The 15,208-nt window shown below is 37.9% G+C and overlaps 4 protein-coding genes and 2 pseudogenes across 7 annotated transcripts; 5 read left to right on the top strand and 1 right to left on the bottom strand.

Annotated features, from left to right (window-relative positions):
• Positions 1 to 2,257: 2,257 nt before the first annotated feature.
• On the top strand, positions 2,258 to 3,157 carry LOC104729176 (dirigent protein 15 pseudogene; annotated as a pseudogene). Its single transcript, XR_015574751.1, has one exon. The product of XR_015574751.1 is annotated as a dirigent protein 15 pseudogene (transcript).
• A 549-nt stretch (positions 3,158 to 3,706) lies between these two features.
• LOC104729175 (uncharacterized) lies at positions 3,707 to 5,048 on the top strand. Its single transcript, XM_010448084.3, has one exon. It carries the CDS (start codon positions 3,889 to 3,891, stop codon positions 4,843 to 4,845), a length of 957 nt encoding a protein of 318 aa, XP_010446386.1. The 5' UTR covers positions 3,707 to 3,888; the 3' UTR covers positions 4,846 to 5,048.
• Positions 5,049 to 6,777: 1,729 nt separating this feature from the next.
• LOC104729174 (cold shock protein 2) lies at positions 6,778 to 8,058 on the top strand. The gene has a single exon (XM_010448083.3). The coding sequence runs from the start codon at positions 7,125 to 7,127 to the stop codon at positions 7,692 to 7,694; it is 570 nt and encodes a 189-aa protein (XP_010446385.2). The 5' UTR covers positions 6,778 to 7,124; the 3' UTR covers positions 7,695 to 8,058.
• A 144-nt stretch (positions 8,059 to 8,202) lies between these two features.
• Positions 8,203 to 10,229, top strand: LOC104729172 (thaumatin-like protein 1b). Of its 3 annotated transcripts, none has more exons than XM_010448080.2 (4): positions 8,203 to 8,863; positions 8,944 to 9,643; positions 9,906 to 10,018; positions 10,117 to 10,229. In XM_010448080.2, exons 1-3 carry the CDS (start codon positions 8,803 to 8,805, stop codon positions 9,994 to 9,996), a joined length of 852 nt encoding a protein of 283 aa, XP_010446382.1. In that variant the 5' UTR covers positions 8,203 to 8,802; the 3' UTR covers positions 9,997 to 10,018; positions 10,117 to 10,229. The 3 variants fall into 3 exon arrangements, with proteins under 3 accessions (XP_010446382.1, XP_087334882.1, XP_010446383.1); XM_010448081.2 differs by having other exon boundaries at positions 8,636 to 8,863; positions 9,906 to 10,036; XM_087478756.1 differs by having other exon boundaries at positions 9,906 to 10,229.
• A 790-nt stretch (positions 10,230 to 11,019) lies between these two features.
• On the bottom strand, positions 11,020 to 11,615 carry LOC147930068 (uncharacterized; annotated as a pseudogene).
• Positions 11,616 to 13,055: 1,440 nt separating this feature from the next.
• LOC104729171 (thaumatin-like protein 1) lies at positions 13,056 to 15,195 on the top strand. Its single transcript, XM_010448073.3, has 3 exons — positions 13,056 to 13,531; positions 13,628 to 14,297; positions 14,674 to 15,195. Exons 1-3 carry the CDS (start codon positions 13,459 to 13,461, stop codon positions 14,954 to 14,956), a joined length of 1,026 nt encoding a protein of 341 aa, XP_010446375.1. The 5' UTR covers positions 13,056 to 13,458; the 3' UTR covers positions 14,957 to 15,195.
• The last annotated feature ends 13 nt before the right edge of the window (positions 15,196 to 15,208 follow it).

Here is a 15,208-nt window from a genome sequence, read left to right as displayed (position 1 = left end):
ATCCATTACATTGTATGCAAAAAATTTACCGATCGGGCCTACCTGACCTGCGTTCGATGGGTAGTCCACTCTGGTATTACAAAAAAGAAAAAAAAAATACAGTATGAGATGAATTAAGAGAACCCAAGAGGCCGAGAGTATAAAATAAAAACAAAACAGCGACAAGTTAAAAGTGGTGGGACGAGTCGGGAAATTATGATTAAGTAAAACCATCACACGCGCTCGAGAATTGTAAATATTAAAACGGACCAAAAAGTAGACATTTCGGCTGGACTATATACATTACCCATTTTGACAGCACGCTCTTAACGCGCGTTAGTTGCGCGTGGTCAATACATTGGATTCTTGCGCCGGTTGTCTACAAAATTAATTAATTAATAATTCTGCTTCGAAGAATAAAGTTTATGCGACTATTCCTTATTTTTATTTTACTAGAAGTATCCCAACCAAAGTTATTGGAACGACGATATTAAAAAACTAAATACTGTAAATCACTTCTCAACATGTTCAAAGTTGTAAAAACACCACTAGAAATTTTAACTATTAATTAACGTATCAATATCAAGCATAAAACTTTGAAATTAATCAACATATCTAATAAAAACTAAAAAAAATACTCATTTATATTAATATTTCTACATAATGTAAATTAAAAATATCAATTTCATTGTCTGATATTGTTTCTACTAAGACTCAGACCCCTCCGCGATGTTGCGGGGGGAAATATTTTAGAAAAAAAATAAATAAAATTTAAAATTATACATTATGAAAACATTAGTATATAATATAATAGTTTGAATACATAAACATTAAATATAAATTATTATTAAAAACAAAACCATCAAAATGAAAACTTATAACAAAAAATATTATGTAGAATATATGTAACTTTGCAAAAAACATTGTTTAAAGTATTATAAATATAAGATATTTTATGAAGAATTATGGTAAAACAACAATTAAAAAAATCATTATGACAAAAGTGATCCTAACTGAGAATATTGAACTAATGGTTATAATGAGTAAATGTAATTTTCTATTAAATAATTATAATTAAAAATAAAATAATATAAATTTTAAATTTTAAAATAGTTTTTAACGAAAAGTTATAATAAATAGATGCAACTATAAATTATATATCAAGTTTTATTAAATTTCTATATTGCTATAATTATTTTTAAAATTTTAGTTAGATTATAGAATAACGTTGAATATTATATATTAATATTCAAATTATTTAGATTCAACATAAAACGGAAAATTTATTTCAACAAATTTGATAGTTATTGATGAAGAGATAAATATATAGAAAGTTCAAAAGACATGACTATTTAAATAGACACATCTATTAGAACGAAAAGTTGTGATGAAAAATTTGAATAAAATATAGTGAAAAGACACAACTCTACAATGAATTGATACAACTGTTTGAGTTTAAAAAACCAAATAAAAACAAGTTCCTTATAAAAAAATATTAAGCAAAGTCGAAACTGTTGTTTGTATTTATTCAGATTGTTATTATTATTTTTAAATATTAAACTATTTTTAAAATTAAAAATTACAATAAATAGACGCAACTGTAAATTCTATATTAAGTTGTATTAAAATTTCTCTATTGCTATAATTTTTTCTAAAATTTTAGTTAGATTATAGAATTACGGTGAATGTTAGATAGTAATATTCAATCAGCTAGATTCAACATAAAATGAAAAATTTGTTTCAAAGAACTTGTTAGTTATTGATGAAGAGACAAATATAAAGAGAGTTCAAAAGACATGACCATTTAAATAGACACGCCTATTAGAATGAAAAGTTGTGATGAAAATATATAAATGAAATATAGTGAAAAGACACAACTCTACAATGAACAGATACAATCGTTTGAATTTTTAAAAAATTACGAAAAAAACACAACTGTTGGTCGCATTTATTCAGATTGTTATTATTTTATATATTTATTTAGATGAATGGTTTGACTTTTTTACAATATGGTTTTTTCTAACAAAATTAACTAATATAAATTACATATGTCTGATGTTAATACGTATGTTGGTTTTATTTTCCACAAAGGAAGATTATTCTATAATGCATTGCATTCACTACTTCTTTTTCTAATATAGGATAATATCATTAGGTTATTATATGAATAATGAGATTTGACCTCTTTAATTTGATTTCTTTCTTTTTGTGTAGAGTATCATTTTGTAGAAGAATATCTTACCTATATAAACTTTCCTTTTGATATATAAGTGTTCAAACTATATATGTCACATGACTCACATAGACCACCCCTTCATATCAATTTCTCCAAATTTATAATCATGAAAAGCCGAATAATAACAATTTTTGCACTTTGCTTGAGTGTAGCCGTTATGGCTCATAGAAAGGAATCCTATTACAGCAAAACACAGCCGGCTAATCTGAAAGAGGAGAAAGTAACTCGTGTCGGGTTCTATCTCCATGATATTCTTAGTGGCAAAAATCCTACCGCTGTCAGAATCGCACATGATAATCTCACTAGAGATGCAAATTCACCAGTGGGGTTCGGAAGTCTCTTTGTAATCGATGATCCACTCACCCTTGGACCGGAGATACACTCAAAAGAGATCGGGAATGGTCGTGGGATGTACGTCTCCGCTAGCAAGGAGATTAGCAAATTCACGATCGTGATGTATGCTGATTTGGCGTTTACAACGGGAAAATTCAACGGAAGCTCGATTAGTATATTCTCAAGGAACCCGGTAGCAGAAGAGGCTGGGGAAAGAGAGATCGCGATTGTTGGTGGACGTGGGAAATTCAGAATGGCGAGAGGCTTCGTCAAAATAAAAACGCATCATATTGATATGAAGACAGGTGATGCTATTCTTCGATATGATGCTACTGTGTATCATTATTATTAATTAAACCCCATGCATGTTTCGTCCAACTATTATTATTAATAATAAATGAAAAAAGGGTAGCTTTACTGAACAAAAAAATCAGGTTTCAATTTGAGTTTTGTTTTTGTTTTACCGGTTGTGCTTATGTTTTGTTATCATTATTTTTGCTTGGTGAGATAACCTTAACAAGTTACAAAACACATGGTAGGCCATGTGTATGATTTGCTTTCCCTTCGGATCCTATTACTATGATATTTTATCCAAAAACTATTACTATTTTTTTTCGAAGCGTTTATTGATGATAACTATAAACTATGGTACGAATTTGAATTTCAATAGAAACTAAACATGTGTCCTGTATATTCCACAAGAAAATAAAGAAATAAAATCGTGTAAGATATGCAAATTCCACGGTGTATTGATATCTTTCACGTCGGAGAAAGCAGCCAGCTCATAGAGAAAGTGACAAATAACAAAATTGAAGACAGCGATACCAAAAAAAGAAGAAAAAATAAAAATATTATGGACCTACAAAACATTACACACACTCACTCTCCATCAATTACAACCCAACCACTCTCTCAATGTATATACTGTATATATCTCAACTAATCAAATCAGTTGACCATTAACGATAAATTAGAAGAAAGTTATACTAACATATCAAACTTTATCGGTTTTAATGTTATTAAAAATTGCTACTTCTATAATCTCCGAATATTAATCCAGCTGGACGGTGTTTTTCCGATAAAGTAATTAAAAAGAGTAACGTATAATTCGCAACAATAATAATATTTATACAGTATCAAACAGAAGAAAGCATAACAACAATATAAAAAAACCAATCATCATAACAGCAGCTTATGAGCAAGTAAGAATGTTTTATTTACTTATAAAAAGAAGACATCGTACGTTTCTTGAAAAACAAAAAAAGAAGACACAAAATAGAGAATTCAATTGGTGATCAACAGATAGAGAGAGCAAAGCAAAGGTTGTTCATCCTGACGAAATGGGGTCTCATCTATCGAAACAGCTCGAGCGTCGGAAAGCTGTCTCAACGGAGAAGAAAGCCATGACAGATCTCGAGAAATCATGCGGCTGCGAGTTTCCGGGGTGTGATTACATGCCGTCCGATCGTAAAAACTGGATGTCCGGCGTTGGACCTGAAAAGCTTCACATCAACAAGATCGTCTGGCCAGGCACTCACGACTCTGCCACCAACAAAATCGGGATCCGTTTCGTGTCTCGTCCCTTTGCACAGTGCCAGTCTCTCTCCATCTACAACCAGCTCGTGGCGGGTACTCGAGTCCTTGACATTCGTGTTCAAGAAGATCGCCGTGTCTGCCACGGTATCCTCAAGACTTACAGCGTCGACCTTGTCTTGGCCGATCTCAAACGGTTTCTCTCTGAGACAGAGTCTGAGATTGTGATTCTCGAGATCAGAACAGAGTTTGGACACGAAGATCCACCAGAGTTCGATAAGTATCTTGTCGAACAGCTCGGAGATCATCTGATTCACCAGGACGATCACGTGTTCAACAAGACAGTCGCTGAGCTGCTTCCAAAGAGAGTGATCTGCGTTTGGAAACCGAGGAAGTCGCCTCAGCCTAAGCACGGTGATCCCCTGTGGAGTGCAGGTTACCTGAAAGACAATTGGATTGATACGGATCTTCCTTCGACCAAGTTCGAGAGCAACATCAAGCATTTGAGCCAGCAGCAACCGGCTGCTTCCAGGAAACACTTCTACCGGGTGGAGAACACTGTGACGCCGCAGGCTGATAACCCTATACTGTGTGTTAAACCGGTGACAAAGCGGATACATTGCTACGCAAAAGTGTTCATCATCGAGTGTGTAAAGAGAGGATGTGCTGACAAACTGCAGATCTTCTCGACGGATTTCATTGATAAGGAGTTTGTTGATGCTTGCGTTGGGCTCACCTTTGCAAGAGCTGAAGGTAAGGCATGAGTAAAGAAACCCGTAGAGAGAGAGACTTTTGTATATCTTGTGTTGTGTTATTAAGCAAAAAGTTAAAGAATCAGAACACGGCTGTGTTAGTGTTAGGGTTCTTAATGTGTGAAAACATGTCAGTGAGTGTGTTGTGTGTCTGTGTGATTTAATACTTAAGAGTGTACATTCATATTCTTCATTACAAAAACATTTTAAGTCCAGATACAATAGCAAGAGATTCAGAATCAAGGAAAGTAGAGTATTTAGTCTTTCACTTTAATGAGGTAAAGTTTAAACTCAAAATGTAGGTGATTCATAATGGGAAGATGTAGTGAAAATGATCATCATGTGCAGCAGAGTGAAGCAAAAATGAATTCAGAGAGTAACATTAATTTGTGCGGAACAATGAAAGGAATACTTAGGCAGATGCTAGACACTGACAAGATACAAGTAAGAAGAAGCAAGCAGATTGATGACAAACACTAGTAAACTAGTCTTTAATATAGTTTGACAACAACAAAAAAAAAAACACAAGTGAAACAGAGCTAACGAGAGAGGGAAGGGAGATATGTATATATCTGATGCAATGCCAATGCCCCCTTTTTTGTTAGCCAGACCAGTGGGTGATGTGATCTTTGGGGGTATGAATACCCCAATTTAATAGAAAAAATATATAACTGAGCCAAAATAAGATTTTGGGGGAAGAGTGAGCTAGTTCTTTTATTAACGAGGAAATTTGAGGTCGTCACTTACAAAGAGCCAAAATTAAGTTCGTCAGTTCACAGTAGAACTAACAAACAGAATAATGACAAGCTAGAAAGTGGAAATGAATGATACAAAAGGCAATAACAGTTATCGATGCAAAGTATTGCTCTCTGGATAATATCTGGGGTCAGGATGGTGATTTCAATAAATGCTGTCACCTTTTATAACGGACTGTTGACTTAGGGTTCCCTAGGGTTTCCAACGCGAAATGCCGAGATTACTCTCTGCGGGGTGTTAATGATTTTTTTTCCAATTTTGTCGGACCGAAATCACAATTAACTTGTCTTGTTGGACCGAGTGGTATATTGGGCGCAGTCCATATCCAACAAATATGCATCTCTCCTGCCTCTCTGTCTCTCTAATTCCATTCTTTGATGATTGTCTATAAAGCGAGGAGATCAAATGATGGAAACTGAGTTAAAAAGGGAAAAAAACAAAACGACACAGAGTGTTTTGAAGAATGGGAATAAGATGTTGTTACCGGCTCTAACTAGATGAATCAATAGCGGCGAAACCACTCCTTCCATGTCTCGCATTTAGACTTAGATTAGATTAGATTAGATGCAGCACACAGCGGCGAAACCACTCCTTCTATGTGTATTATTCAAAACGGCTGCGTTTTGACTAGATGTAAAAATGTAATGTGGTTAAAACAAAACAAAAAATTACTAGTAGTAAAATTCTGGTTAAATACGTGGAAAGTGGAACAATAAATGCAATATTGACCAGAGTGAATTACTTTTTTAATTTTTGTTAAAAGTCTATTGACCAGTTGAAATATCTGCTGACGTTTGATATGTCATTCTTTAATAATGTTATTTGACTGCACCAAACAAAAAATAAAAAAATTAAATGTGGTCTCTATTCCCCAAACTAGCCTCTTCAATAATTTTGACTAGATCTACTAAATAATCTGACGGCTGATATCCATCTCCTGGAAAACACCCCAACCGTCCAGATGCAACGGCTAGTTGCTGGGCTAAATTATCCATTTTCTTTCCCCAAATGGATATATTTATTTAAGCCCCATGCTAGCCCATTTCTTTTTTTTTTTTAACTCCCCTCTATTTTATTTATTTATTTTAGTTACAGATTCGTTTTCGAAATCAACGAATTTTCATGTTTTCCTAATGCTGAAGAAATCAAATTTATAAATCACTATTAGGTAGACTATACTAATTGCAAAAATAATAGTATATCATAAATAAAAGGATGAAATCGAAAAAAAAAGAATTAATGGAAAAAAAATTAAACACAAAAAAAAGGATTTAAGTAAAAGATATTTTTACTTTTTATATTTCTTGGAAAGATGGAAAAAAAAATGAACTAGTGTGGGTGACGTGGCAGTCATACCCTTGCCTTGGCACACCTCTCGCTACGCACATATAAAACAGCAGCAGCAGCTGCTGCGTGCAGAGAGAGAGAGAGATTATTGTGGGGTGAAGAAGAAAGAATATATAAATTGTTTTCTAGGGTTTCGCTTTTTTTTTTGAGATTTAAAGTGAGAGTTTGAAAAAGAGATTTCGATCAGAATGAGCGGAGACAACGGCGGTGGTGAGAGACGCAAAGGCTCCGTCAAATGGTTTGACACCCAGAAGGGCTTCGGTTTCATCACTCCTGACGACGGCGGCGACGATCTCTTCGTTCATCAGTCCTCCATCAGATCTGAGGGTTTCCGCAGCCTCGCTGCCGAAGAATCTGTCGAGTTCGAGGTCGAAACCGACAACAATGGCCGTCCCAAGGCCATAGATGTCTCTGGTCCCGACGGCGCTCCCGTCCAAGGCAACAGCGGTGGTGGTTCATCTGGCGGTCGTGGCGGTTTCGGTGGCGGACGTGGTGGAGGCCGCGGATCTGGTGCTAGCTACGGCGGTGGTGGTGGTGGTTACGGAGGTGGACGAGGCGGTGGCCGTGGAGGCAGCGACTGCTACAAGTGTGGTGAGCCCGGTCACATGGCGAGAGACTGTTCTGAAGGCGGCGGAGGCTACGGTGGTGGAGGAGGTTACGGAGGAGGCGGACGTGGAGGAGGCGGAGGCGGTGGAAGCTGCTACAGCTGTGGCGAGTCGGGACATTTCGCCAGGGATTGCACCAGCGGTGGACGTTAAAAGGATCGCCGGTCCGACGGTAGAGAAGAGTGAATCGGTCATCTGACACATGTTGATCGGAGGATCTTAGTCTCGCCGTGTTCTATCTCTATCTTATTATCCGCTTTTTGCTTATTATGTGATGGGGTCTCTCTCTGTCCTTTTTAGTTTTTAATCTTCTTAATCTCTCTGGATGGTTTCGGATTAGTAGGACTTATTTTGGTTATGCTACTTAATGGTTTTATTATGATGACGATGGTACTTGTCACTTGTGATGGTTGAAATGCTTGCTACTACTACTTGTGCTCTGTTTCAAGTGTTCATATGCAAAACATTATTCTGGGTTTTTGTTTATCTGAATGAATTGAATCGTGAGATCTGATAATATTATTTTGTTAAGGTTGGATTTTTTTTTTTTTTATGGATGATGGAAGAAAATATTAGTATATGGATAAGAATAAGATCTCTCGTGCCCCATAGGCATAGATACAAAATCTATTTGTTCATGGATGCAATAAATGGCATTTAGTTCATTGGCATTGTTTGGAATTTAATATCCGTGCTGCAGTCTCCATCAAGAGGACTAGTCAATTCTTTATTTTTCAATCTTTTCATCTTCTTCTCTAGAGAGTCTAAAAACACGCCACCGTTTCCTTGATGATCACAGTCACACACCCGTATTTTTACTGTAGCTGTGGAGACGATTCGGATTGGATAAGTAAAACTTAAAAAAAAAAAAAGCAGATATGGGAAGATTTTTAGATCTGTGGTTTGTTTGTTGTTACCTTGGAAATCGGAGTACTCTCTGTTCTCTCTAAAAGAAAAATAAAAAAAAACATAAGCATGTTTTGAGGTCCACATAGAAAACCCCACGTGCGCACCGCTTAATGGAGGAGGTAACCAGAAACCCGGTTTAATTTGGGATTCACTAACCCAGTAAGTTATCGGTTCGATTTTGATTTGGTTCTTTTTTTTTTTAATTGGTTTTCAAGTCTCTCTTCGATTTATCTCCACCGCCGCTCTTTTTAATTTTCTCAAAGTAAAGTTGCAGTCGCTTTACTCATTCGAGCCTACACTTCTACTTTAGAGAGAGAGAGAGAGAGAGAGAGAGAGAGTCCACATTTTAGAGATGATGAATCGAAGAATCCTCTTCGTGTTTATGATTCTGGGTTTTTTCATATCTCTTTCAGGTAAAATTTGATTACGTTTCTTCAATAATTCATAACGACTTGTGTTTGTTTTTATACCTTTTATTTAATTGGATTGGCAGAAGTAGAGTCGATTTCGTTCAAGATCACAAACCGTTGCCGTAACACGATTTGGCCCGGTTTACTCTCCGGCGCTAACTCTGCCCCGCTCCCCACTACCGGCTTTCGTCTCTCCCGTGGAAAATCCAAAACCGTCGCTATACCATCTTCATGGTCCGGTCGTCTCTGGGCAAGAACCCTGTGTTCCCAAGATCGTGCTTCTGGTTCTTTCCTCTGCTTAACCGGCGACTGCGGCTCAGGAAAGGTTGAATGTTCCGGCTCCGGTGCTAAACCACCTGCAACGCTCGCCGAGTTTACTCTCAACGGCACCGGAGGACTAGACTTCTACGACGTCAGCCTCGTCGACGGCTACAACCTCCCCATGCTTATCTTGCCCAAGAAAATCGTTGTGGGTGGCTGCGGAGCCACCGGGTGTCTCGTGGACCTGAACGACGCGTGTCCTAGAGACCTAAAGCTGGTGGCGCGTGGTAAAAGAAACGGTGTGGCTTGCCGTAGCGCGTGCGAGGCATTCGGCGATCCAAGGTACTGCTGTAGCGATGCGTACGCTACGCCGGACACCTGTCAGCCTTCGGTTTACTCGCTCTTCTTTAAGCACGCGTGCCCGCGAGCCTACAGCTATGCTTATGACGATAAGACCAGCACTTACACTTGCGCCACCGGAGCCGATTACTTTATCATCTTCTGCCCTCCGCCGTATACAAGGTTTGATAAATTGAGTTTCTTGTCATTATATGATTTGGAATCTATTATGAGCTACTGTTGATTATTATGGACTCTAGCTAGTTTAGTTACTTGATCGTTATGATTGGATTGGTACTAGTGTTTTAGTGATTTGGATAGAGGGTAACTGTTGGATTGTTGCGAACAATAAAGATGGAACTTAGGAGCTCTATTATTGAAAATGTACATAAGTGTTATGAGCTTAGCAAATAGCAAGTGTTGATACGGGTGGTGTTCTTTGCAGTGAGAAGCTACTAGGATCGAGGAAAGATGGGGCAACTCTTCCGCTAGTAAACAAGATCATGATACATTTGCCGCATCCTCGCAGCAGCTGAGCCGACTCTGTATTTGTATAAGGTCCTTTTTTTACATCGGGTATGTGGTACACACGGCTACTTGCATTTGTCTGTTGAAGTTGCTAATTGTTTTCATTTCCTCTTACTTGTTGCACGCAGATAGCAAATTCATGTGTAGAAAAATGTCATTACGATAATACCAAGGTCGAAGCAAATTGTAAATCTCCTCTTGTTTTACAGAGCCCTTTCGTCATTCAAAATTTTCCCAAAAATTGTTGTTCCTGTCATCTGCCCTTTCGTTCAATCATAAGATGGAAGAAATACATCTTGTGTACTGGTCTGATTTAAGAAAATGAAAATAACAGTTAAAATAATACTATGTGATTAACGGATTAAGCCACTAAAATAGTCCCACTAGACCATTTGCAGGCACGCTCATTTGCAAAACCAAGGCTATATTAGCTCTATACCAAAGTTAAGTTAGTCCCTGCAGTTTGAACAAAGATTTGCCTTCTATTCTCCCCCGGTAGATTGAGTATTATTATTCAAACAACGGATACACAAGAAAAAACTTGTTAAAATTGCTTGTCTAGTGCATCTGAAAAAAACTCAGGCTTTGGAGACTATAAAGTTTTCGAAAAATGCCCATGTTTAGTTTGTCGATTAGCTCGGCAAAGTTTATAATCTTGACAAGATTTAGGAGTCAAAGACTCAGTCAGGCTCAGCTCTCGATAGTTTATTGGCATGGGTAACGCGTTCTCTCTCTCTCTCTCTGTCCTAAAGACAGAAGAGAGTTATTCTCTGTATTTTGGCATATACTTGCTTGCAGTCTCACCTAAGGGCATTCTTAATGGGAGAACTTTTTTTTGTGTTCTTAGATTAAATATATAGTGAAAATAATGTAAAATCAGTTGTTAAGATCATAGGTAAAAGAAATGAGGGAACTAATTTTGGTGTTCTTAGAATAAAAATATACTGTTTAAGAACATGTTTAAGATTTAATACAAAAACAAAAAAGCTTAGTTGATGAACAAACTAATACAACTAATCCTAATAAAAGAAGAGTCAGGTCTGAATTTAAAGCTCTATCTCGTTTTCGTTGAAGTTCCAGTCTCTGACAAGATCTCTTCTCACAGCACGGCTTCGTACTAAGCGTGGTGAGGCTCCTTCACCTGCTTGGAAATTGGGTTGTGGGGTTACCTTTGAGGATGATGCAGGGAAAGTGTTTACCTTTGAGGATGATGCAGGGAGAGTGTTTACCTTTGAGGGTTACCTTCCTTGTGAGGCAGCTGACAATCACAGAGCATCTACCTTCGTTGTCTGAGCTAGAAACAGAGTAGCTTCTAAATGAGTGGGATGGGCTCTCTACACTATGGCACACGGGGTTTGAATCACAAGCACACTTGCTCTTTAAAATTCTTGCGTTTAGACATAGTCCAATGGTTTCAGAAACATACGAGTGGAACATAAGATAAAGGTCTGCTGCGAGTGATCTCACATTTCTGTGGAACAAGTTACTTGAAAAAGGACCCTTCATTGTGAAATAAATAGAACAAGAACTAAGCTAACCATTCACAAAAAGTCAATTCCTTTACTCACGAAATCTAAACAAAATCAGACACCGTTTCAAACAGCAATATTGAACTTCTTTGAATCACCAACTTACTCATGAACACTAGCAAGCAAAAACAAAGACAATGCAAAAATTTTACATCATTCGAAAAAAGAGGAACCCAATTTACAGTTCAGAGGCAATCTTCACACCAGCATCAAGACCAATTCACAACACTCCTATCAGTTCTCACATGATATCTCAGTAAGCACAACAAGGTGACAACTGTTACCTGTTACCTTTCTTAAGACCAAGACAATGATCCAATCCATTGAAAACAACAGGAACATCAACCTTCAACTTCTCCCCATCATCAGCCCACACGAATACCAAATTAAGTATCTTTCCAGTTTCTTCCTCTCTATGAATCTAACAAGAAACACCAAAACCCATCACTAAACTCAAAACTCATTCACAATATCCGCAATTTACTAAATCCAACGATTGAAACTGAAATCTTAAGAATAATACCCTGAGGGGAAGTACTCGACCCGATTCAACAAGCGACGAAGAGCCCTGACCAGCTCGGATCTGAAGCGGGAATCCGACTGCGGGAAAACCACGGCGGGAATCCGACCAATCGTCCGGTCTCGAGCCGATACTCCTCGACCCGTGGCTTCGCGTGGAATCGATTTGGGTGTTTTAATCGGAAGATTTTCGTGTTAATACGGCGAGGATGAAGGAAACGAAGTCGCGATATCGAAGAAGAAGGTGAATGCTACTTTTTTCGACCAATCAGAGGAGAGGAAAAATATTAGAACACCCTTTGGATCAGTTCTGAACCAAGATCAAAAATATTGATCTAAGCCCACTGTTACTTATTTTTATTATTTATTGGGCTTAGAACAGGGGGAAAGTTATCCCATTAAGGATGGCCTAATATCTTCCGGCTGTGTTCCTTCCATGTGTCACTATCTCTGTACATACATCTTAACATTTTTCAAACATAATTAATCAACGGTCAAGACTCAAAATATAGTAGGCACATCAGGAACACTAACTACACCCTTAAATAATAAATACCCTTAGATAATCCTTATAATTAGAAATAAACAAGAAAAACATTTTTACTTTTTATTATATAGAAAGAGGGTTTAATTTCTCCTTGGGGCTTGGCGAAAATATACTGGAGTGTGGAACCTTTAATTACGTGTGTAATGTCACATCAAACCAGATATGATAAAAAATAAAATAAAGATGCTTTTTGTTCACATAGGTCCCACTTATCATCCCCCAAAGGTTTGTCATTTTTTACAAAAGGGGCCCATTTTCCACAACTAGACGGGCCGAGTTTTAAAGCCCAGTTCAACACGTTCGTTAGTGTAGGTCATTATTTATTAGTAAAATAATGTATTACACTCGTCGTCTATGAGACTATGACTCATGGATTTTTCTTGATTATGTAACAAATAAATCAAGAAAGGTATAAAAAGATAACCCACACGTAATTCTCCTACTCGATCAACAAGACTAAAATTACAGCATTGTCATCAAATCATTTTACACAAACTGAAAACAAATATTTATATCAGTACAACTTTAAGTAAGGTAAACACACATGAAAGTAATGAAGATATATATCAAATTGGGTGAGGGTCCTATATCCATTCATCCTTTTTTTTTGTAATTTTGTTTTGAATTCTTTAATAATTGCAGTAGAGTGATTTTGTCAGCCATAGAGCCCAGTAAACACTTTAGTACTAAATAAACCAAAAAAAAAAAAAAAAAAAAAAAAAAGGACAAAAACCACATATCATCACTTCACTTCGACCAAATTTAGCTGTATCTCTCATCTTTTTCTTCCCCAAAAAACAAAAAAAACCCTTCACTTTAGATTCAGATCAAGAACAGTGAGTAAGAACAAGAAGACGAAGAAGAAGAACAATCTCATGGATCTTTCTTCTCCAAGCGGCTCTTCCACTCTCACATTGAGCTTCCTAGTTCTGCTCTTAGCTTCCACTGGTATTTAAAATCAAACTTTTTAAACTCCTTTCAAAGTTCCATTTATTATTTGTTTCTCCTTTTTTTTTTTTACTGATATGGTTCCCATTTTTAAAGGTACTTATGGCTCAACATTCACATTCGCTAATCGGTGCGGCTACACCGTATGGCCTGGAATCCTGGCGAATGCTGGCTCTCCTACTCTCTCCACCACCGGCTTCGAGCTCCCTAAAGGCACCTCTCGCTCTCTCCAAGCCCCCACCGGTTGGTCCGGTCGGTTCTGGGCTCGAACCGGTTGCCAGTTCGACGGTTCTGGCTCCGGTACTTGCACAACCGGAGACTGCGGCTCTAACCAAGTCGAATGCGTCGGACTCGGCGCCGCTCCGCCTGTTACCCTCGCTGAGTTCACCCTAGGAACCGGCGGAGACGATTTCTACGACGTGAGCCTCGTCGACGGTTACAACATTCCGATGATCGTGGAAGTTGCCGGTGGATCTGGGCAGTGCGCTTCTACGGGCTGCACTTCGGATATAAACACGCAGTGCCCTGCAGAGCTGCGTTTCGGCGACGGAGACGCTTGTAAAAGCGCGTGTGAAGCGTTTCGGAGTCCGGAGTACTGTTGCAGCGGCGCGTATGCTACACCTTCTACTTGTAGGCCTTCCGTTTACTCGGAGATGTTCAAAGCCGCGTGTCCTCGCTCCTACAGCTACGCCTACGACGATGCTACCAGCACTTTCACTTGCGCCGGTGGTGATTACACCGTCACGTTTTGCCCTTCTTCTCCTAGGTACATTTCATCATTAATTATATTATTAGTCCTCTTTTTTTATTTCCCACAATTTCTGGGTTTTTTTTTTTGCCTTCTTTTGAATAAAAATTGAAACTTTTTACTATGTGATAGTGGGTTTCGTAATAATTAATCTTAGGATCTTCTTTTTGTATTTTATTTTATAATCATACTATAGTGAAAGATTTTGGGTAATGTGTTTTTTCTTTGTCGTTGGAAAAGCCGATGTTTGTTTCTCTTCTTTTCATAAACCATTGTTTTATTTAAGGCAATAAGATTCTCTTTTGTGTTGTCAAGAACCATTAATTTAATTGTTTGAAATCGCAAGTTGAAAGATAATTTGACATTACCAATCACTTTTTTGTTTGTAAAACAGTCAGAAGTCGACGAGCTACTCTCCTCCAGTGTCAGACTCGTCGTCGACCTCACAAGGTTCGGATACGGGTTACGCGGGTGAGGGTCAACAGACTCAAGGTCAGGTTCAGGGTTCTTCTGTGTATGGGTCTCAGGGAACTGGGTCTGAGATGGGTACGGGAGAGACTATGCTACAAGACGGGTCATGGATGGCTGGTTTGGCCATGGGAGACTCAAGCAGATCAGCCTGCGCTTCACTGGCTATGCTACTCGCCGCGTTTACTTTCCCCTTTATTTTCTCGTAGCATCATCGTCTTAGGTTTCTCTGTAGTAGTTTTGTTAGCATTTTGCCTTGTTTAGTTCTGTTGATTCTCAATGTTTTTTCGCTTTAAGACTGCAACAAATTTGGTGTTTTAGGGTTTTGCATTTGTAGCTTTGTCGTGTGTGCGTGTGTTCTTGTTTCATCTGTCTTTTGAAGATGGTTCATGTTACGAAATTGTGAGATATGTTTTTGTGATATAATGATTTTTTAGGGTTTAGTCGAGATCTAGAGCGCC

The sequence above is a fragment of the Camelina sativa genome, chromosome 12, assembly GCF_030686135.1.
Source record: "Camelina sativa cultivar CO46 ecotype springtype chromosome 12, ASM3068613v1".
NCBI classification, from domain to species: Eukaryota; Viridiplantae; Streptophyta; class Magnoliopsida; order Brassicales; family Brassicaceae; genus Camelina; species Camelina sativa.
This window is presented reverse-complemented; position numbering and strand designations above follow the sequence as displayed.

Coding starts and splice junctions, on each gene's coding strand:
- LOC104729174 (XM_010448083.3), top strand. CDS start 7,125: ATGAGCGGAGACAACGGCGGTGGTGAGAGACGCAAAGGCTCCGTCAAA.
- LOC104729171 (XM_010448073.3), top strand. CDS start 13,459: ATGGATCTTTCTTCTCCAAGCGGCTCTTCCACTCTCACATTGAGCTTC. Junction 13,532..13,627: donor TCTGCTCTTAGCTTCCACTG/GTATTTAAAATC, acceptor CCATTTTTAAAG/GTACTTATGGCTCAACATTC. Junction 14,298..14,673: donor TTTTGCCCTTCTTCTCCTAG/GTACATTTCATC, acceptor TTTGTAAAACAG/TCAGAAGTCGACGAGCTACT.
- LOC104729172 (XM_010448080.2), top strand. CDS start 8,803: ATGATGAATCGAAGAATCCTCTTCGTGTTTATGATTCTGGGTTTTTTC. Junction 8,864..8,943: donor TTTTTTCATATCTCTTTCAG/GTAAAATTTGAT, acceptor TTGGATTGGCAG/AAGTAGAGTCGATTTCGTTC. Junction 9,644..9,905: donor TGCCCTCCGCCGTATACAAG/GTTTGATAAATT, acceptor TGTTCTTTGCAG/TGAGAAGCTACTAGGATCGA.
- LOC104729175 (XM_010448084.3), top strand. CDS start 3,889: ATGGGGTCTCATCTATCGAAACAGCTCGAGCGTCGGAAAGCTGTCTCA.